This window comes from Mytilus edulis, chromosome 7, assembly GCF_963676685.1.
Source record: "Mytilus edulis chromosome 7, xbMytEdul2.2, whole genome shotgun sequence".
In the NCBI taxonomy this organism is placed as follows: Eukaryota; Metazoa; Mollusca; class Bivalvia; order Mytilida; family Mytilidae; genus Mytilus; species Mytilus edulis.
This window is the reverse complement of record NC_092350.1, coordinates 45,487,641-45,514,784: the sequence shown is the minus strand read 5'-3', so window position 1 is coordinate 45,514,784 and position 27,144 is coordinate 45,487,641. Positions and strand designations below refer to the sequence as shown.

At 30.5% G+C, this 27,144-nt stretch overlaps 1 protein-coding gene across 6 annotated transcripts in view; it reads right to left on the bottom strand.

The window, feature by feature from the left end:
- Positions 1 to 1,474: 1,474 nt before the first annotated feature.
- LOC139481589 (splicing regulator ARVCF-like) overlaps positions 1,475 to 27,144 on the bottom strand; it is a 57,835-nt gene continuing 32,165 nt past the window's right edge. For all 6 annotated transcript variants that reach the window (XM_071265016.1, XM_071265019.1, XM_071265020.1 and 3 more), the window contains 15 exons: positions 21,325 to 21,466; positions 20,896 to 21,013; positions 19,754 to 19,870; positions 18,453 to 18,607; positions 17,908 to 18,179; positions 16,302 to 16,389; positions 14,423 to 14,582; positions 13,408 to 13,558; positions 12,265 to 12,397; positions 11,352 to 11,445; positions 10,371 to 10,468; positions 9,493 to 9,683; positions 6,430 to 6,464; positions 5,809 to 5,928; positions 1,475 to 5,007 (listed from right to left, as the gene is read on the bottom strand). In XM_071265016.1, coding sequence (XP_071121117.1) covers positions 4,825 to 5,007; positions 5,809 to 5,928; positions 6,430 to 6,464; positions 9,493 to 9,683; positions 10,371 to 10,468; positions 11,352 to 11,445; positions 12,265 to 12,397; positions 13,408 to 13,558; positions 14,423 to 14,582; positions 16,302 to 16,389; positions 17,908 to 18,179; positions 18,453 to 18,607; positions 19,754 to 19,870; positions 20,896 to 21,013; positions 21,325 to 21,466 — 2,057 coding nt within the window. In that variant the 3' untranslated portion in view covers positions 1,475 to 4,824. The remainder of the gene's footprint in view (positions 5,008 to 5,808; positions 5,929 to 6,429; positions 6,465 to 9,492; positions 9,684 to 10,370; positions 10,469 to 11,351; positions 11,446 to 12,264; positions 12,398 to 13,407; positions 13,559 to 14,422; positions 14,583 to 16,301; positions 16,390 to 17,907; positions 18,180 to 18,452; positions 18,608 to 19,753; positions 19,871 to 20,895; positions 21,014 to 21,324; positions 21,467 to 27,144) is intronic.

Below are 27,144 nucleotides of genomic sequence, written 5' to 3'. Positions count from 1 at the left end.
TCTTTAAACAATAACTTCATCAATTTTGTTAACCTTTCTTTGGTGTAATTTGATCTATTATTCATTTCTTAATTTACTATTGTTTTAGAAATTTACAAAGAAAACTAGTTTATAATAAATCATTACTATGAATTATGAGAATATATTAAAACAAACATTGTTTGGTATTCATTTCAAATATTACTGAAATAGTGTTTTATTATTTATTCAATTATTCCAGGATTATAAACTTAAATGTGATATAGATTATTATCTTGATTACTTAATGGTAATAAATGTATGATTACGAAAAAGTTCACCTGCATATCAAATATCATTGACTTAACATATGTGGTTCCACTAAATTGACCTAAACACAAACTTTAATTATCCCGTTTGAAAGGTTTTACACTTGTCATTTTTGGGGCCCTTTATATAGGTTGCTGTTCGGTCTGAGACAAGGCTCTGCGTTGAGACCATACTTTGTTTGAACTATAATGGTTTACTTTTACAAATTTTGACTTGGAGGGAGGGTAGTCTCATTGGCACTCATAACTCATCTTCTTATATCTATCTATGCAAAAGTATCAGAGTTAAAATATCATTACTGAGAGGCATGGTCAATTAATTTCCATGGAATGTCATGTACCAATGGTTATATAACTGCAAACGAAATATCAGACTTATCATGTGTGGTTTTTCTGAAACTAGACGAACAATTAATTACAAACTTCATCATGTTGATTATGCAAACGTTTTGAGGTCAAAAGGCCATGAAATGTTAAAGAAAATGAAAAATTAATTTGCAATGGAGTACAATAACAATGAAATGTTTCAAGGTTAAATCCTTGCCACTGTACATACAGCCTGATCAGCATGAAAAAGTCTCCAAATCATCATTCATGTGTACAACTGAAAATGGAAGTGTTTTTGTCCATTTTTGTTTTTTTTCTTTAAGGAATTATGAAATTTGCCCTTGAAGACCATGTTTTTACATACATTATGGCTCTCACATTTATTTGACATTGGAAAAAGTGGTTTCAATAGGAAATGAAAACAAAGTAAACAAAAAATTTGGATGATTTAAGTAATTGAAATAGCTCACATCATACTTTATGTTTAATCATGGTAATACACTAAATAACCTGGAACATTCTACCTACATGTAAAAGATCTCACAGTGTACAAAGTTTCAAGTTGATACAACAATCAAAAGCCTTGAAATCACATAGGAGTTTTGACCAGGAGACATTTCTTTTAAATAAGTAACAAGGAGTATAATTCTTGATAACAAATCCAAGTACATTGCAATGTTAATATGGTTCTTCAGTTTGACACCAATCAAAACAATGGACATATCAGTTGGTACAGAGACAAACCGGTTGATTTTTATATACCCTAAACTTTGTATGCAGCAGTATCAAACATAATCCATTTTCCCATGAAAGTGTAGTTAGTTGAAATGTTTTATTTGTAATGATCCAAACAAACAATATTCATTTCATTTCAGTTTTATTTCATATGCATGTAATTCTACAAATGACAGAAGCCATACTCATATGTGATATTATTACAATGCAAAAATAATATGTGTCTGGAGAATATGAATTTAGTCAACTTTTATTTATATGCATGTGGATAGAACAATTATGGTCAGGGAGAAAAACAATGTCCCCATTCCTAAATAAACTACAATCTTTTTTTTAGATCAGACATCATTATCGTTTTTCTATAAAGTAAATAGAATTCAGACAACCATTTGAATTTGAATACAACTAAAAAAGTCAGTACACAACACACTGCTTATTATCTCACAATTTTCCAAATAAACTTCGGTATAAAGTAGCTATTTTCATTTTAATCCTTCAAAATAAAAAAGTTTTACATATTGATTTCGTAAAATATTTCATTAAAACTATTTCTATAATTTAAATATACCACTTAAAAATCAATCTGCTTTTATTTATATTTCTACATCGTCAATAGCCTTTGTCCTCAAGTATGTAATTATAGAAAAATACAATATTTACAATGAGCTGTTCATGATAATTATGCTTTAAAAGTTGTCTAAGTTGTCTTAGTATAAAACACAGATGGTCTTTTCATGATTTATTATGTTATACAAAATAATGAGACATAAATCTATGTGCATTTATCGTGATATATTTCGTATGTCCTACTTTTCTTTGCCTTATAAGAGGATCTGATGGATAGAAAATATATAAATGCCTCATAAAAAGAAACTTCATTTACTACATACATGGTAAATGATATGTATAAATTTACAAAATTCCCAATGAAAATGATTATCAACGATACCATTTAGTAGTGGTCTGTACACTATTGTAACATAATTACAGGTGATTTCTCCATTGTCTTGTATCAGCCTGAAGTTAGCTGGACATTTATTACTTTTGAATATACACTCATGATTGTGAGACTGCTGGTGATAAATTATATAATATGATATCCACAACAATGACATTAAACTCTGACAGGCCAAATTTGATAATGAAAGTTTATATAAACTAAATTTGTACTATAAATACAGATCTAATGCATGTATTTATATTTATGAATTGTCAAAACATTTACCAAATAGTATAATTTAGTAATAAAACTAAGATAGATCTTCCCCGTTTAAAATAAAAACGAACATAAGTTTGCTCATCATCTCAATATGTCTAAGCTTAGTGCTAAAATGGTTCAAATGGAAGACAGAAGAAATTCCATTTAGTAGGAAGGTTTGAATCTATGTCTCATTCAGAGGGGGATAATAAAATAACTGATCAAGAAAGATTTTCTTTAAAAATCCAATTATCAAACAATTATTGAAGGCATACACCAACCAAAAATAAAATAATTTTTCGTCAGTCAAGCCTGATGGCCTTTTTCACAACATGGAAGAAAATTTAAATACATCTACTATATGGGATAAGAAAATTCATTCTATTTCTAAAACCATTAAAGTTTTACCATACTATACCAAAGAAGGTACTTCTACCTTATAAAGATAAAATAACATTTTATGTCAGAATTTAAATGGTTTAAGGTAGCACAATACAAAGATTTTTTTACTTCCAATCACTAACCTTTGAAATGCTGTAACTTTCTTATGAATGCATAGAAAATAATAAAAGAGGTATATATAGATAGATAAAAGATTAATCTTTTAATTGAATGCAATATTTTTATTATGCAATCATTATGTAATTAGTGGCAAAATCTTGTTAAGTTCACTTGAATGAATTTAGCTCTATCATCTCTTTAACTATACAGAATATTTTAACGAAATCTTAATCAACACATCATGGGCTAAAATTTGTTTTATACATCCTATCTGAAATATGAGACACCCTTTTGTAGATAATGGCCATAGGAACAACATATAATAAAATCAACCCTCTAGGGATACATATGCAGAAGCTAATTTCATTTGAAAGTGGAAATTTGGTGAAAAATATTTTAGACACAGTTAACTTTATAATTGGTTACATAATTGTTGCATAATACTAGCATTGCATTAATCTGATAGAGTAATCTGTTAGCTATCCAAAACTACCACTTTTGTAAATTTTCAAGCATTATTAAGAAAGTTACAGCATTTTAAAACTTGGGAGTTGGAGTTATAAAATCTTTGTATTGTGCTACCTTAAAGAAAAATAATAACACTCATGTATGGCAAAACTATAAATACAGTGGCACAGTTTACAATACATATTTATACTATTTGTAAGCACTACTAGCTTTTGATCATATATATTTCAAGTTTAACATTCTTACCTCTCCGACACATCTATATAATTGATTTGAGGCAAATTGGGTCACAAAAAGATCTAGATTACTAAATATAAATAAACTAATATCAAATAACACAAAAATCTTTTCATATATCAATAGAGTTACTGTGAATTCATTATTATTCATTAGATACCAATTTTCATGCATTTCGTGAGTACAGTTGAACCATGAATTCAAATGTTCAATGAAATGAAAATTTTCTACAGGTTTTGCATGCAGAGATTGGCAAAACCATGAATTCATATATACACGAAAATGCAAGTTTTCCTCAATACACGAAAAATTGATACCCACGAAAATAAATGAATCCACAGTAACCAAGGATGACCTTTAACATAAAATTATAATGAAAATGTTAATTTCTGTTATGAATATTAAAAAAAAATCTAACAGAGATTAGAAACACAGTCAGACTGTGCCTTTTTTGTCACAACCTCTACCAGTAAAATGTTTACAATGTAAAAAAAAAAATGTCAGGTAAAATAGTTATGGTTTCTATTAAAAATCTTGTCTCACAGACAAAAATATAGATATATGTATATACAACCTTCCTTCTGTAGAGATATAATATTTATATAAAAATTATCACAAACCAAATTTCTTACAAAAAACATGGCAGTTAATATATATATTTCATAAATTAAAAAATGATTCTGATAAAAACTTCTGAATGATTAATTCATGATAAATCATAATATGGAAAACACTTTCTTTGTACATGTCTGATATGAAAACTTCAGCTGTTTGGGGCTCCCTTAATTTTTGTTTTATATATTTTATACATTCAATATTAACATGAATAAAATAAATAGAAACTCATGTCCATTACTTTGTTCTAGAAAAATAGGGAAATTTTTTTTAAAACATAGGAGCTATTGCAATACACTTAATATGCATCCCATATCTGTGACTCTATCTGTTATTTCTCTTCATCATGAATATTGAATCTATTTTCCACGTTTTAAATCATTTAAATCTATGGAAATGACAGAAAATAGTTTCTTTTTCTCAAATGACACAGCAGTTATCTCCCCTTAATCAGCACTACACCCAAGAATCTGCTCCACCTGGGGGACCACCTCCACCACTTTCTAACATTACATTATTAGGGCTGACAATATCATCCTCAGGTCGTTTATGTCCTTTTTTCACTTGTGCATAAAGTGGTTCGTGTCCAGACTGTGGTTCAAGTCTGTCTTGTTGATGTGGAGGATAGTCTTGTGGACTCTACAAAACAAAATAAATGACGTTTAATTGATTGATTTCAACATCTGACCTTTTGACGTTTCATGGTCAAACAATGAAAATATTTTACATTTGGTTACATTTCTTATAAACTTACATATAATTGTATAATTAAACACCTAATTTTAATAAGTCTGGATATTTTACACACAAAATTTTAGAGGAATTTCTTCAATGCCATTAAATTTCAGTGCTGTTTATAGACAATTTATTCTTAAGACAAGAAAGGTCATGTCTTAAACAAAATGAAAGAATTCATTGCAGTAACATCTTAATCCACATCAATGATCTTAACTTTTCCTTGGTGATTCTCATATCTTGTTTTCTATGCAGATTATACTGTTGGTTTTATTGTTTGAATGGTTTTACACTAGTCATTTTTGGGGCTCTTTCTAGTTTGCTGTTTTGTTTGAGTCCAGCTCCGTGTTGAAGACTTTACCTTGACCTATAATGGTCTACTTTTATAAGTTGTGACTTGGATGGAGAGTTGTCTCATTGACACTCATACTGTATAGCAGGTTATTTTCGTGGCGTGTAAATTTTCACTTATTTTCGCCGATAGAACAAAATCTCCAAACTAAATTCCACCAATTTAAAAGTGCACATGGAAAGGTATTGATAAAAGTTTTGAATTCGCCAAAATAATAACCGCCACATTATTTCGTATACCTTATTCAATGAAAATCACGAAATTTTACACCCATGAAAATAACCTGTTATACGATACCACTTATATCAATGCATAGAATGGAGTGTATGTTAACTGTCTATCTAAATACTTACTGCTGGTTGTAGATTAGGGAAGAGAGGGACACCCCCTACTGGAGGCTTGTTCCTTCTGTTGTGTTGTTCTTCAATAGGAGCATAACTTGGTCCTAAATCAGTCATTGGGATCTCATCCATCTGAAAGTATACAATGTAAATATTGTCAATTGAGAAGCTTGGTATGTGGAACTGATTTCCTACCTCTGATGTTAACCTGTCGGCTATACTGATCATACCGTTGTAAAAAACTCATATTTAATGCTTCCTCAACAAATGTACATATATGCAATGTAATGTAAACTAATGTGTTTTTCTGTATACCTTTGTCCAACTTAGGTGATACCAGAATAAAATGACATATATAAGTATACACTTATCTTTGTTGTATATAGATGGGATAGACACAACTACTGTAAATTCAAAAATTATTGTGATGTATTTATTATTGCTGAATGTTTGAAAAATAACCCATGCCTATTTATAGATAGCATTTTCATACAATTCATTAGGAGTTCAGAAGTAAACTGGAGAATTGTAAAATATGCATTTACGACCACCTTCTTTCCAATAATGATGATGTCACTTACATAAAAGAGTGCTTAAAATTACTTCTACTTTGAACCTATGAAAAATACTGACCCCTCTCTGTCTGCTGCCTCCATGTTGATATCGCTCTACAATTCAAAACAAACAACAATATAATTAGATGTTTGACAGAAACTATGCAATAAAATAGTAGTTTGATACAAATCATAATGAAATGAATGAAGAATAAACAACCTTCTTTTCTCTTTTTTCTTCAATCTATATTTGATATTTAACAGATCTTTCCATCTTGTGATGATTTTTTAAATTGAATTTTATGATACATCTAAACAAAGTGCAACCAGGTGCTCCGCAGGGCGCAGCTTTATACGACCGCAGAGGTCGAACCCTGAACAGTTGGGGCAAGTATGGACAAAACATTCAAGCGTGATACAGCTCTGAATTTGGATTGTGATCAAATTTTTGACATTACATGGGTTTTTTTTACACAAAACAAATGTCAAGATTTTACAAATCAATTAAAGATTTCTTCTTCAAACTTTTTAAATCTAAAATTAAATAGTTGACACAGCATAGGTTTCTGACACAGAATGAATGTGGTCTAATGAACTTTAAAGTTTTTTTTTGCCTTTGAGCAATTCACTATGCTGTTGAATATTAATCCTCTCAAAAAAATGTTTGAAGAAATTTTCTTTTTATTTATGAAATCTGAAATGAGAAAAATTTAACCCCCCCCCCCTTTTTTTCACATCCCTGTTTTCCTTTTTCCAAAACTGATATCAATTCAAATTTCTAATGGAGTTTGCAACAATAACTACTCTTTTAAATACATCATAAAATATTAAAATGTAAAATAAAGTGCTTGTTATCACTGAATGGTAAAGATTGGTTGGTAGTAAAAGTGAATATACATTGTTTATTGTATAAAACAATAAAAATGAACCCTGAACGGTTGGGGCAAGTATGGACACAACATTCAAGCTGGATTCAGCTCTAAATTTGGATTGTGATTAAATAGTTGACACAGAATGAATGTGTTCTAATGAACTTAAAATTTTTGTTTTCTCTTAGAGCAATTCACTATGCTGTTGAATATTAATCCTCTCAAAAAAATGTTTGAAGAAATTTTCTTTTTTATTTATGAAATTTCAAATGAGAAAAATTGAACCCAATTTTTTTAATCACATCCCCCTTTCCCTTATTCAAAAACTAATCTCAATTAAAATTTCTAATGTAGTTTGCAACAATAACTGTTCATTTAAATACATCATAAAATATTAAGATGTAAAAAAACTGCTTGTTATCACTGAATGGTAAAGATTATTTTAATTTATCAGTTGGTAGTAAAAAGTGAATATACATTGTATATTGTATATAACAAAGATTTAAGTTGATTCTGGACAAAGAAAGATAACTCCAATTAAAAAAAAATCTTGCTATTGCACAATATTTTGCAATTAGATATTTCTTGCTTACTATTCTGGACAAAGAAAGATAACTCTAATTAAAAAAAAATTTGCTATTTCACAATATTGTGCAATTAGATATTTCTTGCCATTGCGCAATACTGTGCAATTGAAAAGACTTGCTATTGCACAATACTTAATATAATAATTTTAGATCCTGATTTGGACCAACTTGAAAACTGGGCCCATAATAAAAAATCTAAGTACATTTTTGGATTCAGCATATCAAAGAACCCCAAGATTTCAATTTTTGTTAAAATCAGACTAAATTTAATTTTGGACCCTTTGGACTTTAGTGTAGACCAACCAAAAATGATGAATCTACATACACAGTTAGATTTGGTATATCAAAGAACCCCATTTATTCAATTTTTGATGAAATCAAACAAAGTTTAATTTTGGACCCCGATTTGGACCAACTTGAAAACTGGGCCAATAATCAAGAATCTAAGTACATTTTTAGATTCAGCATATCAAAGAACCTAACTGATTCATTTTTTGTCAAAATCAAACTAAGTTTAATTTTGGACCCTTTGGACCTTAATGTAGACCAATTTGAAAACGGGATTAAAAGTTAAGAATCTACATACACAGTCATGACAGTTAGATTCGGCATATCAAAGAACCCCAATTATTCAATTTTGATAAAATCAAACAAAGTTTAATTTTGGACCCTTTGGGCCCCTTATTCTGTTGGGACCAAAACTCCCAAAATCAATACCAACCTTCCTTTTATGGTCATAAACCTTGTGTTTAAATATCATAGATTTCTATTTACTTATACTAACGTTATGGTGCGAAAACCAAGAATAATGCTTATTTGGGCCCTTTTTTGGCCCCTAATTCCTAAACTGTTGAAACCAAAACTCCCAAAATCAATCCCAACCGTTCTTTTGTGGTCATAAACCTTGTGTCAAAATTTCATAGATTTCTATTAACTTAAACTAAAGTTATAGTGCGAAAACCAAGAAAATGCTTAATTGGGTCCCTTTTTGGCCCCTAATTCCTAAACTGTTGGGACCTAAACTCCCAAAATCAATACCAACCTTCCTTTTGTAGTCATTAACATTGTGTTTAAATTTCATTGATTTCTATTTACTTAAACTAAAGTTATTGTGCGAAAACCAAGAATAATGCTTATTTGGGCCCTTTTTTGGCCCCTAATTCCTAAACTGTTGAAACCAAAACTCCCAAAATCAATCCCAACCGTTCTTTTGTGGTCATAAACCTTGTGTCAAAATTTCATAGATTTCTATTAACTTAAACTAAAGTTATAGTGCGAAAACCAAGAAAATGCTTATTTGGGCCCTTTTTGGCCCCTAATTCCTAAAATGTTGGGACCAAAACTCTCACAATCAATACCAACCTTCCTTTTGTGGTCATAAACCTTGTGTTAAAATTTCATAGATTTCCATTCACTTTTACTAAAGTTAGAGTGCGAAAACTAAAAAGTATTCGGACGACGACGCCGACGCCAACGTGATAGCAATATACGACGAAAAATTTTTCAAATTTTGCGGTCGTATAAAAATTGTTTCTAAAATTCCTATTTCTAAACCCATACTAATAGTCAGCTATAAAACGTCTGTCATTACAAGATGTAAATTAATTCAATGAGAAAGTCATCAGTCTGATTTAAACATATTTCTACCATTTGCCACCTTATAGTTACTGACAATGAAAAACTCACCAGGTTCCATATTCATGGCAGGATTACTATGTCCATGGACCATAGTGCCATCCATCCTACCATTCATGGTACCCTTATATGCTGGTAACCTTCCTGCAGATATTGTGTTATCATCATAACCTTGACTGCCTTGGGGACGTCCTAGGGTGTTATAAGGGGTCGTACTGGTAAGACCAATTCTATCTGGTTCCCTGAAATTATAATTGGAACTTTTTACAAGAAGAACTTGTTGGTTATTTTAACACTAATTCTACTGTACAGTAACAATATCAATTCTTCATTACATAATAATATCAACCCTACTTTACACTTATGATTTCAATCTTACTTTACACTAACAATAATAAATTGTATTTCTGAATATCAGAAAGAGTATGCCATAATGGAGATTTTCAAGGGCCATTTTATCCTTTTACAAATGTAAGGTCTAGGAATCCAGAGTAACAGAATCTAGATTTTTCTGCAGAAAACAGATAATCTCTCTCATTGAAAGTAAAACACAACTAATCATGTACATGTTATATCATTTCAGCCCATGGGATTTGTTCAAATTTTTATTTCAAGTTTAGTGCATCAACAAATAAATTATGAATTATCTCCCTTTGGCTGCTTTGCTAAAATATATCTATCTCAAATTGTAAACATATCAATTCCCTATCAAATTCTAAATATTAAATTTGTTGCTACAACTGGTATTTAAAATTTCTTTTTCATAGGTTAAAATCTCAATCAATTCACTAATTCGATTATTCAAAAAAATTCGTGAATTTGGATACAACTTGAAACATGAATTACTAAAGCACAATCGATTTGAAATCATAAATTTGATCCTTCACAAGTCTCCATAATTTTAATGCCTGTTATTTATCATGTCCTACCTGCCAGGAGCACAAGCTGCTTTCACATCACTTTCTGTGATTCCCTGCATTGCGTAAACTGGTGTTAGGCTCTTAAATTCCCACATAGAATCAAGTAACTGAAAAAACATAAACATAGTTTTATATCCTTAACATTATAATGGTTTACTTTTACAAATTGTGACTTCACTTCGTTGGAAAGAAGTCTCATTGGCACTCATACCACATCTTCTTATATCCATTCAAACTTTAGAGGATAGTTGTCTTATTGGCAATCATACAACATCTTATGTTTATATACAACTTTTTTCACAACCAATTAAAACAAATTTAACAGATATGAGCTATTTTTTAAGCAGGTTGTTATCCACACTTTTAAAGCTAATTTCCTAATGCATGTAGAGCAAGAATTTGGTTAGCTTGCTTTCTTTGTTTGTATATTGTACAATTGTAATTGGGATAATGTATCAAATTTAAATTAAAGTATAAAGGTTAAAATATGACTAGATTTTGTTTGAAGATGCCAACATTAATTACACAGCTTGGGTTAATGTTTATACAAACAAAGCAAGCAAGCCAACCAAAATTTTACTCTACAAGCTTTCAGAAATAAGTTCTAACAGTAATATCAGTGATGGCAATTATTACCTACTTAAAAATATTTTAATCATAGATAATCATTGATCATAAACATGCTAGATAGGGGAGCTAACTCTATAATAAAGTAGACACTTGGCAGCATAGTATTAAATAGTAGGTGTATGTCAAATCTGAGACTAAATGTGAAGTCAGATTTTGTTCTATGAGAGACAACCATAAAAATATTTCTCTATTATTCATAAATCAAAATCAGAAAGCATTTATTTGGGAAACACAGAATTACTCTCATAATACACCATACATTTCATTGAATTAACAATTATTGCTTAATACTTCCAAACTATAATAAACTACTGAAGAATCTGTGTGTGTTGTAAAATATTATTCTTAATAGTGTTTTACCTTTTTGGCATTTTCTTTGGTTTTACGAGAATATTTTCCATTCACAAATTTTACAAACTTGATCCTAGGTAAACCATTAGCTTCAACTAATGTTCTGAAAGTAATAAAAATATTTAAATGAATATATGTAGATCACTCTATGTACAACGTAATATATATACTACTGCAATAACTGCTATTATAATCCTGTCACACACAGACAAAAAAGACTTTTAACTGTTTTAATATTCATCTGAATATCTGTTTACATGTCTGAGGAATTGGGAAAACTTTATTCTTTGTAGCAAACACATTTTAGATCACAAAGGAAATTGTATAAATTCAATGGAAAAAAATTATTCCATCTAACACCTAAACATGCTAAATATGTGAAAGTCTGCTGCACGAAATCAAACTTTTATTGTATACTGTGAGAAGATAGGCTAAAAGGTATAAAATTATATACTGCACAAAATTCTTGTCAAAATTCATTTGAATAAAGTGTTTAATTAGTTATTTCTTTAGTCACAATTTTTCTAAGTAGGATATAAACCTTTTATGAACAAATATGTGAAAATTAACGCAGTCTTCATTTCTGGAGGTTTTTGAATATCCTTCATTCACATACAGATCATACTCGGCTTATATTCTACACTTCTAATAAACTGATATAATAATCATAAGGGCTATTCCATTAAAATATATGTGGGAAGGCAGGAAGAGGTTAAATTATTGAATTTTTATTTTTCAGTATGCATCTATTACAATCATGCAAAAATATCTAACAAATAGTTCTTGGCTGAAGGGATATTTTAAAAGTCCCTGCTTACTCTCCCACATACATTTTAATGGAACAGCCCTGAAATGTGAACTTATCGAAATCTCAAATGATTAACACTATAAAGGAATGCAATACATTCCCAGAAGAACTTACTTAGCGAAATTTTCATCACACGTAACGATTTCTAGAAGTGTGACAAGTATGGCTGATACTGTTGGATCAGAGACGGCATCAGTACTTCTTTCCTGTGGTAGTCTACTGACCAACTGCTTCATTGCATAGGTTCCTGTGAAATATAAAGAACAATAAAACTTCTTTCATTTCATATTTCATGTTCATGAATTTTCATCACATTAAATTTTGTTGAATAAAGACGATAAATGTAATGGTCAAGTCGTATAAATAACACAAAATGACAAAAAGTAATGGTTCAGGTCAACATTGATATTCTTCTAACGAGTACTCTTTGCTCATTACTAGATAAAGTAAACTATACTAGTAAAGACATTTTTATTTTTTTTAATCTTTTTTCACAGTATAGGTCTACAAAGAATTAATGTGGATTTTGTTTTACCGGTAATAAAATGATTATTTTCTACTCTTTCCTAATGCACAACACTACTATCTACAAAATTTGATATGCAAAGGGATATTTCTAACAGTTCAACCAAGAGTTAACTAATTATACCACTGATAGAAGTTTTCAGCAAATACAAAGTTGATAAGCAATTCAAGTAAAACACATCAAACAGTAGAACAAAAAGTAAAATCACAAAAATACTGAACTTGGAGGTAAATCAATTCGGAAAGTCCATAATCACATGGCAAAATCAAATAACAAAACGCATCAAAAACGAATGGACAAGAACTGTCATATTCCTGACTTGGTACAGGCATTTTCAAATGTAGAAAATGGTGGATTAAACCTGGTTTTATAGCGCTAACCCTCTCACTTTGATGACAGTCTCATCAAATTCTGTTATATTTACATTGATTACAAACTCACTGATTTTCTAGCATCTCAGATTTGTAATTTCTGAGAAAAATGTGAGAAAATTGTTATCTGAAAAACAGACGAAAAGAGGAAATACAGTATGCAACCTTACTTTGGAACAGGGCTAACATATAATGATTTCTACTTTGTTTACCTTATCAAAAAGATAACGATATCATGAACTTCATTTTTCAAAAGTTTCTACAAACAATATTGTACAAGAACTATTCCACCAAACAGATTATTTCATGGTGAAATTATAAAAGACAATTCCTCAGAACAAGTATTTGAGTAATAACTACCTATTAATGTTTTATTTTTCTCATCAATGGCTAAGTTTCTAAGTGCTAAGGCCACATGACAAACTATACTATCTCGGTCTTGTGTCAATAAGTCTACAAAGAATGGTAAGCCTTTTTCCTTCCGTACCCAGGCTCGCACATCTTCTGCATACTGAAATAGAAAATGTCAATCGAATTAAACCATGAAAATCAGATTCATATGAATTTATTAATTTCATGGATATCAATTTTTGTGTGTGAAAAAGTTCTTGTTCATAGTATTATTTGTTTTCAAGTTTGAATCATTATTCTTTTTTAGGTTACCAGCATAAGTGGGACCAAGGCAAGTCACTGCGAAATTCCAACTATGTGCTAAATTTTTCAGAAAAGCTTAAAATTTCCTCTATAGCTGGTTGCCTACGTTCAAAAAGCCTTCGTGGGTATCTGTATGTTTGAAAAAATTAGTACATATTTTTCTCAAAGAATCTTCAAATATTAGCATCTCAAAAATATTGAGGCTAATCAAAAGTCAACAAAAGAGAATGCATCCTTAGCTACTAGACATAGGTTTAATAAAGTCACACTGTTATTATTATTTTATTGTTTTGCTAAAATTATTTGTAAATCAGACTTTGCACTTCTTTTCAACACAAATGCCACACATGAGGTAAGCCTTCACTTATTAAAACCCATGTCAGGAAATACCCCATAGAGAAAGACCCTTAGACTTTGATTTTGATTTTCTGTGTTTTAACACCACTTTTACATGTTTTAAACACCAATTTGGGCTATTTGTGGCTGCCAGTTTTTATTGGTGGAGGAAGCCTGATTGCCCTGAGAAAACCACTGACCTTGGACAGGAAAACTAACAATCCTAGTCAATTAAGATTGACTCTAGTGCACCTTAACAAGTGGGGTTCCAACTCACAACCTCAGTGTTGACTGGCTAGTAATTTCAGCAGTAAATACTTTGACCATTCCGCCACCAAGGCCCCACACCCAATGAAGAAAGACCCTTAGACCTATATTAACTTACACTCCAGAAACATGCTGTAAGGTTCTGTATGGCTCCTGCTGCTGCCTCTACTGTGACTGGATTAGACCCATTCTCTAATATACCCAGATATAACTTTATTACATGGGCATTCCATAATCCCTGGTACTCAGAAGCATTCTGAGGTAAAGCAGGGATACCACTGCAAAAACAAAACAAAGTTTATCTACTAAATCCTAGTTATAGATTAATGTACGTTGGATTCACTTATTTCATACAAGCCGTCAAGAAATTTGTCACTCTTTGAACATTTAATTTCTTTTTTCACCTATATATAGATACCCTTGAAAATTGGTATCCAACAAGTAATTATGTATCCACAGCGGCCCATCCACAGTTGACATATAAATTTTTAATCCATTTGACTTTTTTATTAAATTTATCATAATCATGATTATAGAAAGAACTACATAGTAAATCTTTATTTATCATAGACTCTTTTTACACTAAATAATTGCCTAACAGAAGATTGTTTTCTGTACACATGCTAATTGCACAAATAAGTTAATTGCATTCACTGTTATTTGAATTATTTTTAATCGAAATTAATTATACACAACACAATACATTGGAGAATACAATCAGAACATCACTCTAAGATCAGTTTCAACAAACATGGTTTTCAAAGGTGCAAGCATGTTTGAAGACATTAAATTATCAAATTTTTAAGGATACTTTTGGGTTTGAGAACTATTTTAATATTTTAGAATTTCATGATATTTATACTTTATGCAAATTTAGAACCATCAACCATAAATTACCCATGGAGATAGGGAGATGGACAAATATTCAGAGAGATAGACGAAATTGTAAATTATGTAACTCTAAAGATCTTGGAGATGAGTATCATTATATTATGATGTGCATATAGATGTCAGTAAAAAGAAACAAATGTATTGATAAAAAATATGTAAATCGTCCAAATATAATTATGTTTAAGAAAATTATGAATGTATGAATTAAAAAAATATAAAATCTAAATTGAGAAAGCTGTGTACTTTCATTAGATTTATAAATTCCCATGTGTGCCCTCCTGACTAAATACTATCAGTATAATTGTAAATAGTGTACATATTTTGCTCTGTGTAATCATGTATTTATGTCTGTATCATTGATGTCATGTAGTGTCTGTATACCATTGTAATTGCAAAGGTTTGACAGAATAAAGATGTTTGTTTTTAGAACTTGTGGCCAACTATTGTCTCCAAGGAGGTTATATTGTTCATCTTGATCAATGTCCACTGTGTACAATGGTCACTTGCCAATCTTGTCAAGCCTATTCAATCCCATTTAGTTTGGACTTAACAAACCCAACACTAATTCCTGTTTTTCAAAATTTGATATTGCATTTTAAAATCAATCAGACCAGAGTATTACTTTTGCATTAAAAACAAGAATATGTCCAGAGTTTACAGATGCCCCACTCGCAAAGATCATATCATACAGAACATGTGTACTAAGTTTCAAGTTGATTGGACTTCAAATTCATCAAAAACTACCTTGACCAAAAACTTTAATCTGAAAAGGGCCAGTTGGACGAACGAATGGACGCACAGACCAGAAAACATAATGCCCATAAACATGATAAATGGGGCATAAAAACAACATTTTTAAAGCTTCAATCAATTTTCAAAGTACTGCATGCTTAATGTTCATGACATGCCCACAAACAGGTAAAGGGAATCATCATGGAATGGTCCACTCTGCACCCATTCGAATCATAGAAAGTTAGATATACCAAAATCCACAGAGGCAGAAGTGAAGTGTGTCCATGCTTTATCCAGCAGGAATAAACACTGGTTATGTACATTTATCTAAACATTACAATTTTAAAGGTTAAATATCAACCTATAAAACTTACTTTTGATTAACATCTGGTTTTTGTTTTGAATTATTTTTACTGGACTGTTGTTTTTTCTTATTTCCACTACCAAAGCAACCAGGCGATTCTACAAAATTAAATCAAATTTATTTAACAATATTGAACATCATACAATTATAGAAATAACATGAACAGATTAATCATAAACCAGACATAGAGTACATTTGTAAATAAGTTGTTATTTTGACAGCATGATAAAATCACTCTATTCATGTAAATTTAACCCCCAAAAAAATCTTCTAACATGATCAAATTTCATGAAAATGTTAGAAAATCGACTGTCAATTATTTTTTTATCATATCAACACATCTTTCAAAATCTTCTAAAACAGAACAATTAAACTTAAAATGTATGTTTCAAAATAAGACATTTCTATAATCATGATAATAAATGCTTGTGTTTTTTTTTTTTTGTGTGTTTGCTTGTACTTAGTTGCTCATTTCCATATTTTGCGGCAACCAAGAGAGTTTTAAAGCTCTCCTTATTACATTTACAGTTCAAAATTGGAAAAGTTTAGTACAAGATAATTGTCTTGCATCATCTTCAGTGTTCCTCATATAACATGCAGGACATGTATGAGTACAAATAAGATTGAACAATGGTTACAAAATTCATCACATAAGAAGTAAACACTGTTGTAGAATTTAACATATGTGTTCATTTATGAATGTATCCATAACCATGCTAAACGATGTAATAAATAAAACAAATATTTGTCAAATTTCATTTTTGAAAAAGTGTTATTCTGACATACATCTAAAACTTGAAAATGAAAGTTTTAATAATGTGTAAATCTTTGTTTTGTGTTACTGTTAATAGATGCAACACTGACAAACATTGTTTCAGGTTCAAGGAGGGGTCCGCCCAAAAACATGTTTGACCCCCCGCCACATTCTGTGTGTGCTTTTCCAAAGTTAAGAGCTATATATTTTAGTAGTTGTAGTTTGTTGCTGTATATCATTTCTTTTTTTCTTTCTTAAATCAGGCTGGTAATTTTCTTGATTGGATTGTTTTACGTCGGTCATTTTGGGCCCTAATAAAGCTTGCTATACAGTATGAATTTTGCTCAATGTTGAAGGCCATACAGTGACCTATAGTTTCTAACCTTCTATATCATTTTGTCTCCGATGGACAGTTGTCTTATTGCATGTATTGGCAGTCATAAAATATCTTTTTATTTTGAAATCGGTTGTAATGATCGATTATTCTCAATATATTTGATTAAAGAGACTAGAATGCCATTACATTATACATCAGATAATGATGAAAAGAATTAGAAAATATTCTAGTTATATAATAAATTGTTCACCTAAAAAATGATAAAAGTAAAAAGGAATTCTCTGTCATTCAGCAGGAAGAAAAAGTACCAATACTCAGCACTAAATCACGTATTGAAAAAGGCAGGGGTAAAGATGGCAATGAAGCCATTCAATGTACTATTTTTTCATTTATTTTCTTGATTCTAAAACACTGGACATTCAAAAATATTAGCCAGGTTACCACTAGATATCTTATAATTTATATTTACATCTCTGCAAAACACATCAATAAAATGAAAAATAAATTATATCAAATATAACTTACCTTTTTTGTTAGGTGGTTTTTGCATACGTTTAAGTGTTTGAGTCCTTTTCTTATAAAAATCCTTTTCCGACACTTCTTGAATTCTATATGATAAGTTCCTTAATGCACATGTACAGTTTTCAACTGGTTTATTTTCTTTGTCATGGAAACGTAATGAAATATCTAATGTATATATTAAACAATTTACAAGTTTTGAACATTCACGTAATCGTGTCCTCACATTATATCCTTTATCAGTTCGTTCATCATTTTTCCCAGCAGAACTTAAATTCCTGTAAAAATAAAAATTGTAAAAATTTTAATACGGCAACTATAACATTTTCCATTCCTTGCACCTAGCCAAATCTGCATTAAAGGCCTACGCTATTCTAAAATTTATTGCAATTCTGATATATCAGTTATATCAATTAGCATGCTATTTCAATAGTAGAGTTTGCTCAAGTTTCCTGAATATTCGGACACTGTAATATGAATCTATGCCAGCAGTTCCCAGCACTTTACATTTTTTTTCTGTTTTGAACTGCTGATATTATATTTATACAAACCTAATTATTCCTGTAGCATTTCTGTAAACTGTAGTTAAGAATGAATCTGTGGTTTGTTCCTCCATGGTGCCCCGTTTCTCCCATCCAGAGTATGGTACTATGATTCTACTCACGATATCAGCCAAACCTTCCTGGATTATCTTTTCCTTTAAATCCTGCCGAAAAATATAATTTATAGTTTAACAGAAATAAATTTTTAATTTAAAGCTACTGATTAGCTGTACATGTTATCATTCCTTTTTAAATTCTAGATGTTAAACAAGTGATCCTATTTCTGATTTTAAATTAGAATCTGGCCAATTCATTGTTTAAGGGGAAATCAAAATTTTAAATCAAAGCTAATGATAACATAAACGGTACCAATTTTGATGCATCAGATGCGAATTTCAACAATCAACGTCTCTTCAGTGATGCTCATACCAAATTAAATGATAAGCTGAACATCTAATCATTCCTTTTTAAATTCTTGCTGGTTTTGTTAAACAAGTGATCCTATTTCTGTTTAATTTAAAACTTGACAGAAGAAAATGGCTCACATCCTATGTATGCATGAGTTGCTTCCCTTTGGCGATTAGAGCTTTGACATTATAAAATTAAACTTTTAATATAAAATAGTAATACAATTTATATTTAAACAGTGAAAACAGTCATATTAAAAAAATTAACCTTCCTTGAGCAAATTAAAAGTTGTTTTCATCTGGCTTTGCAAAAATATATATAATTATATCTCCTCAGGACCTAAATTGTACAAATATCATTGTACAAAGGGTTCTAGAATTTATGAATAGATAATTTCAGATAACTATGCATTTCATTTTGTGTGCAAGCTTGCAATAAATAGATGCAATTTGTTTGGCATTCTCATTTATAGTGATATACTTCATTCTTCTGTTTTTATCTGTTTGCTTTATATTTCATACATTTTTGTCATTGGTGGGGTTTTTTTCTTCTTCTGCTTTTATAAATTTGTTTGTTTGCTTTATATTTGATACAGTTTTGGTCATTGTATTATGTTTACAGCTTTTCTATAAAAGCATGCAAAGCAAACCTTTGATAAACTTGCTGGCTATGTTTGTTTGGATGTTTGTAAACAACAGGTAGGTAATCTGTTTCAGTCTGTTTACTATATACTGGAATTTGATTGGGCAATAAACATCTATTTCAAGGTTAATTTCCACACTGTTTGTCAATTTTCATTGTCAAATCAAATCCCAGCATATATTAAACAGAATGAAACTCCAACTACCTATTGTTTGCAAACATCCAAGCAAAAGTTATTTATTTTTCCTCCACAAACATACCTCACAAGAGGATAGATTCCATAGAATTCCTGTCACTAACTCTCGCACTTCATTTTCTTGTGTTTTCCGTAACAATCTGATTAGCGCTGTGATTCCCCCAGCATTCTCTATTGCTTTCTGTAATGTACATCAAATTCAAAATTATATAAAATCATTAATTTCAAACTAAACAGCATATTTCAAAGGAAAAACATTTGAAATTCAATTAAATCCAAATATCAAGGTGAAAGAAAAAATTAAATTAAAAAGTCATTAGAATGATTAGTAAACATTTCCATAACTGTCAAAATGAAAAACATCATTAAATGTGCTTTTATTTTCATATTTCCATGTTGAAGGCCATAAAAATATTGTTAACTTTTATACATTGTGACTTAGATGGAGGAGAGTTGTCTCATTGGCACTTATATCACATCTTCTTATCTATAATTTATTTTTATATGTATTTTATGAGATTGTTGTTTTGTAAAATCAATAAATGTGTTTTTATTCTATATGTTTATCATTAGATTGTTGTTTCATGACACAATTCCCATACCCCTGCCTTTTCCAGCATGGGAAAAAAGCATGTTTACTGTAAGTGATCATTTGTGTCTTTTATAAATTCAAAGGTCAAAGTTTTAAAGCACATCAGACTATTTCAAAACACTGTCTTATAAATTGTTTATAGTTTTTTTGCTCATTCATATATTTCATTTTACCAATGGTGTTAAAATTATTTAGTGAGTTGTGGAGTGTTTATCCATTTTCTTTTGAATAGTGCTTCATAAGTCTTAATGTTTCAAAATGTTAATGATAAATATGAATCTGCTCAAGCATAAATCCACACAACTAGATAAATATAGATTCTACCACTGCATCAAGTGTGATAACATATTTATGCACTCGAGACAGTTAAATTTTCAAATTTAAAACGTGATGCTTGCCGAGCGTTTTAAATATTAAAAATTTAACTGTATTGAGTGGATAAATATCGTATTACACGAAATTTGGTGTTGGAATCGGTTTCTCTAATGATTTTTAAACAATATGCAGAAAACTTAAACGAACCACATGTCGATTAACATGCCAGGAAAAGGTTAAATCGTGTTAGAATTGGAGAAACTGACTTTCATGTGGCTTGTTGGGTTTCAGCCTCTTACTTTATTTTCTGTCTTTCCACCATATGACATATTTTTCAATGCTCCAAGGGCATTCTTCTGGACTTCTGGGAAATCATTCCTCAGTAATTCTACCAATGGTGGGATACCATTCATCCCCCTATAATGGAAATACTTATTTTCAGCGCACAACTTACGAAAAAACAAATGACAACAGAAAAGGAAAGGAGCTGAAATCTGGTCAGTGGTACTAAAATGTCTCACATAAAAAATTTACAAACAACTAAAATTTTCAAAGATGTGTTATTATATTCATAGTACACACAAGATCTCATATGGCACCTTTTCCCCTGTATAAATTATATTATATATATAAACGATTCCCTAAAATCTGAAGATTTTCTTCCATTTCCATATATACAAATCTTGTTTTTAAATCCTTCATTAAAATAAAGTTAAGCATATAAATACCTTGTTTTAGCTTTATTGTCCTCATTATGGAAACATATGTGTTGGAGATAGGCTGCAGCATTGGCTTTAACATTGTCATCTGGATGACTGAGCGAGTCAATGACTGTAAGAAGGTCTGGGGCATCATTCTCATTGTAACGACCTGAAAATAAACGAATATAGCGTTAGTAAAAAATATCACTTTTACCTATCTGGAACTACTGTGGAATCATTATTATTCCTTGGAAACCAATTTTCCTGGATTTCATGGGTACAGGAGAACCACATATTCAAATGTTCAACAAGTTACAATTTTCCAAAAGTAATGTATGCAGACATTACCAAAACCATGAATTTAGCTTTCAACGAAAATGCAAGTTTTCCTCAATCCATGAAAATTGGTATATAAGAAAATAATTGAATCCACAGCATATACCTCAAATATTCCTTGTAAAATGGTGAGATGATACCAAGAGGTTTATCAAACACTGTGATTTGATTAAAGTCGCACATTATCATGAGGAAAACAAAACATATTTACCTGAAAACAACATGGCTATTACAAAATGTTGGCATGTGTCGAGGAATATTTCAAATACATGTAATTATGAAATCACAACAGTCTATATATGGTAACCTTTGTACATGATTGTCTGAACTGACTATAAATTCAAACTACAATACAAATCCTGGCAAAGTGCTGCTGAGGGGGAAATACATAAAGAATAAAAGCATACAGGTCTGATATGGGATACATGATGAAATAAATAACAACATTCCTTATGGACTATGATAAATATAATAAATTGTTGTATCTGAATGGAACAAAAGGTTGTTTTTTTAGACAAAAAAGCTTTTAAAAGCATGTAGGGTGATTATTCACATTTTATCAAGTCATTCTGGGGTTACTATACAATGTTTTACTACTGTAAAATACTTCAACTACTAAAATAAATATAAAGTGAAATAGGGAATGACCTCTAAAGTTCCGATAACACTTTAATAGTACATCCATTTAAATATATTCCTCCCATGCAATATTTAAACTTTTATCTTTGTAGATATCTTTCAGGCTTAAATCCCCATTTAAATCTCTAATCGTAAATGGTCAGTTGTATACTATCGTAACCTATATAATTAGGAAAAGCTACCTATTTATTCTAAGGAAATCTTACACATGTTTCCCCTTTCATCAGGCCCCGTCCCACACCTGGTTCTTATCCAGGTAAAATGGAATACCTGTGTAATGTCAACATTTATATTTTGTAAATAAACAAAATTCTTGGTCTATGCCCTTGGGTAAAAACATGTACTATTACAAATAAATAGTAAATAACTAATGGCAAAATAACTTCTGCAACATTCACATTATTCCCTAATTCTGAATTACCCTATATATGCAACATTTACCTTACTTTATTCCTTGACAAGTTTTATTCGCCTATGCACATCATGATTCTTAAATTGTAACCAGAGAACAAAGACATAGGAAACGTGCACTTGTTCATACACATGAAGAAGCAATTTTTTCATGACATGCAATTAAACAATCTTAGCATTAAAATACAAGAGAAAGGCAGTTCATTTCTTTACCCATCAAATTTGAAACTTTTTCAATTAAATTATAAAATTTATATTAAGTCTGTATTTGATATTTTCATATGAAATGTCTTGTAAGCCTGTAAGCTCTCTCATGCAATAAGGAACAAGAGTACACTTTTCGTTTATATATTTCAAAACTTCTTCTGTACACTATCGTTTGGTAAATTTTGACACTCTTCAATGTTTTGATGTCGAGTTTTATTTCCCTTCATCATATTCATGTGTTCCTCTTATGACTTAAATGCTTGATCATGCAATATAAAACAAGTGTTTCATCAAGGATTTCTTAAAGGTAATTTAGAAGTTATGAAAGGTGGAAGAAGTAAACAGAATTAAGAGTTTAATTGAAAGATTCCATCTCAATTGACCTTCATATAAAACACAGCATAATCTCATCATCATTATGTCGTCGTCGTGGTCCACTTTTATCCTAGGAGTAGGCTTTATTCTTGTAGATAAACTGTGAGTAATGCAAGTTTCAATAAGTCGGGAAAATGGTGATTTTTTTCCCAAATTTCAATAAATAACATTCTTCTGATAAAAATTACAATATTCTATAGTATTGCACAAGAGCAATATTGTAAGAAAATTTTTATGTTAACCATCATTATACATGGTGTTCTTATATATTACTTTATAAAATAAATTGTCCTTTTATTTTTGATATTCTCTCATTTTCTATCTTTATGATCTTAGAATATATTTGCACTTGCAAGTTTCTAGAACAGAACAGAAATCTGCAAATACATGTATTATAGTATAATTTAACCTTGCCAACAGAACAGCACTATTTTAATCAACTCCAATATTATTATATAGAAAAGAAGGAAGGTCTATTTACATGATCAAAATAAACTTTATGTATGTTATTTGTCAATAACAATACATATATCTGGTCATCTCTATAGCCTTTGGCTGATTAAACTATGTTATCTGATTTGTAATGATTCTAAACTTGATACATCGTTTACACTCTTTAAAACAGTTAAAATCATTTAAACTTTATAAAACAATATATTCTTCTCTTGAATATCTATAAAATAAAATTCCCATTCAGAAGCATACCCATGTTCTCCTAGTTTTTAAGTACATATAGATTTAAAGCAATCATTCTCAATGGGCCATTCTCCTGCAAGTGACTTTCCATTGATATAGCATTGATTTGCAACTTTCTGTATAATGTAACTTAGCCCTTTTTTCCAATGCTGATATAAATTAAAGGGGAGCATTTATTAAAAGCTTGTGGAGAAAGATGATTCTGCACTTTGAACAACAGAGGAAAAGATAGTACCCTGGGTGACATTGATTAGCTAATACAGAAAATGTTCTGTAAATGTAAATACAAAGTAATGCAAAATTTCTAACATGTTTGGAAAGCTCAGGGTTTAAAATAAGGTGTTGCTTACACAAAATGGATAGCTATCCTGTAAGAATATTGCATTTTGAAAATATACCAAAATCCTTGAAAAGTGTACTAGGAATGAGACAACATTCTCCATGTATATAAAAAAAAGTTTGAATGCTGGGTTGATAACCATGAGAGAGGTTGATCATATAAAATTGCCTGCAGTGTGGCAACATTGAAACTATCTACCCGTAAATACTCTTTTCAGATAATTTAGTAAAAATAGTAAATGTATTCATCTACAATTAAATAAAGTAAATGCCAAGTCTACTTGTATGCTGACAGTTAACCCGGGCAAGGCTATCGATACTATTAAACGAGAAGACCTTATTTTGTGTGTCGCTTCTCTTCCTTCCAAAATAAATCAATCATCATGCCTCTGTGTCCTATAGGTAACATGCATAGTCGCATTTGTCATCCATTCTTATGATTATTCAGATTGAGCTATTTTGGGAGAAAAACGACAAAAAAGGAGTCCGGATATGATTCCATCATCGGACTGATTTTTAGTCATAGATAAGACTTCCGCTTTGAAAGATGCACAAATACAACCAACCTTATGATAGATAAAAAAAAATGAAAAATAAATAAACCAATCAGAGCGTTCTCCATATCATGGTGTTTAGATCGCAAGAACCACAACTATTATACCTCCTTATAGAGGACAATTATTTTTCGCGTTTATCTACATGTAAACTACTATTAGACTAATTAATATATAGAGACTCCCTGTATTCTGTCTACTGTTTTCTTTGAAATGTTAACTATTTAAGGGGTCATACCACTTGCATATATATATTAAAATAAGAAAAAAATGCCCAATTTTATCTAAAACTACCTCGACCAAAAACTGTTACCTGAAGCGGGACAGACACGGACGGACGGACGAACAAACGAACGGATGTACAGACTAGAAAACATAATGCCCACAAATGGGGCATAAAAATTTATTGTTAAAAGGGAAAATAGGGATTTGGCAAAAATGAAAGTAAGGTAGAGATTAGAAGTAAGCAGGGCCTTTTTCGGGGCGTCGGGATCGGTTGTTTTTAAGCTCGGGATTTGGGGATTGATCCTTACGGGATCCAGGAATATATTTTTCAATTTCTGGATTTCGGGATATGCATTTCTTTAAATTCTGCATCTCGGGATTTCATGGTTTTAAGTCCGGGATTTCGGGATATGCATTTCTTTAAATTCTGCATCTCGGGATTTCATGGTTTTAAGTCCGGGATTTTGGGATATGCATTTCTTTAAATTCTGCATCTCGGGATTTCATGGTTTTAAGTCCGGGATTTCAGGATCAGGACCCCTCCGATCACCACTAAAATTATCCTCAGTCATTTATACATGATTCATATCCTACCATTGGCATGTTAATAAGGCTCTCAAAAGAAAAAGAAAAACACTGATGGATTGTCCTAGATGCATATTTTATCAGACTTATAATGGTCTATATATAAGCAGTTTCATTTATTTCATGTTTGAAACGGTGCAAATTGTTAATTTGATTCAACTTTTACCAAAAGAAGCATTGTAGCAAAGGAGAAGAATAATTGTGGTCTGAGGCCAGACACAAGAGAAATAATTGAATTTAACAGAAAGGAAACAAATATCGGACTTTGGAAAAAGGGAGAGGGCTTTTGATACCTTTTATGAAATTCTCCATACATAATATCTTTTACAAAAAATCTTCCTACAACAGTCCACAAGCTGTATATGCCCGCGATTTCGCGGGTGTGTTCTAGTATACATGTATTATAAGGTTTCTCCCCTCTCTCTTCTATTAATTGGTATTATTTCATTCAACACTAACACATCCCCTTTAATATCAACAAGTCCATGTTAAGTATGGTCTTGAAGTATCAATTTGCACCTCATTTTCCTATTATCTGTACTAAGGGTATAATTTCCCCTTGTCATCAGCACACTATAAATCAGGACCTCACAATTGTCAATATCATGTGGTATTATGATAATGGTCACAAACTAAATACAAGTTCAATAAAACCTGAATTTTTAGATCGTAAACTATGTAATTAGGTTCCCACAACTATAAAATTTACTGTTCCACCAAAAAAAAAAGATTAAATTTGAATTAAGAGATTTTAATAGTGAATTTTTATAATGACTATTTACAAAAAGGTCTGACTGAAAATTGATTATACCATATTCATTATTTTACAACTTGTTCAATGAATCTTGCTCTGCAAGGTTATAAGCTCAGGAATTAAAGTGACTTTAGTCACCACCAACATATGTCCAAACTATTTTAAAATATTTATAAAGATTATTTTGCCTTTAACTAACAGCAATCTTTATATGTTTGCAGGTGGGGGATATTTTTACCTTAAACTCAACTTACTCAAGACTATATTACAAAATTAAAAGTTCTCCAAAATTTAAATTGATTTAAACCTGTCCATTTTCAATTAGACACTACTAATTAAATAGAAGAATTCAAACTATTTCCTTTCATTTTTTTTTTTTTTAGCTTTTGCACTTAAATATTCCTACACACGACAGGTAAGATTACATGTATGTCATTTGGAAATGCAATATGGATGCACAAAGACAAAAGACAATTGTTCACAAGGTGTCACCCATGCACTAGTAAACTTTAAACAAAACAAATATGAAATCTACCACCAGTTAATGAAATTGATTTCGTGTGTGATTTTCTTTATTGACAGAAACAAACACTTGACAAGCAGAAACACTTTTATCTATTTATAAAGCGTCATTTTCGGCTTCACTTGTAATTTGGATTCTACCAGGAATTGACTAGTTTGTCAATAATTGTTGCTCGCAAGCCGGTCAATACTTCCGTGGTCAGA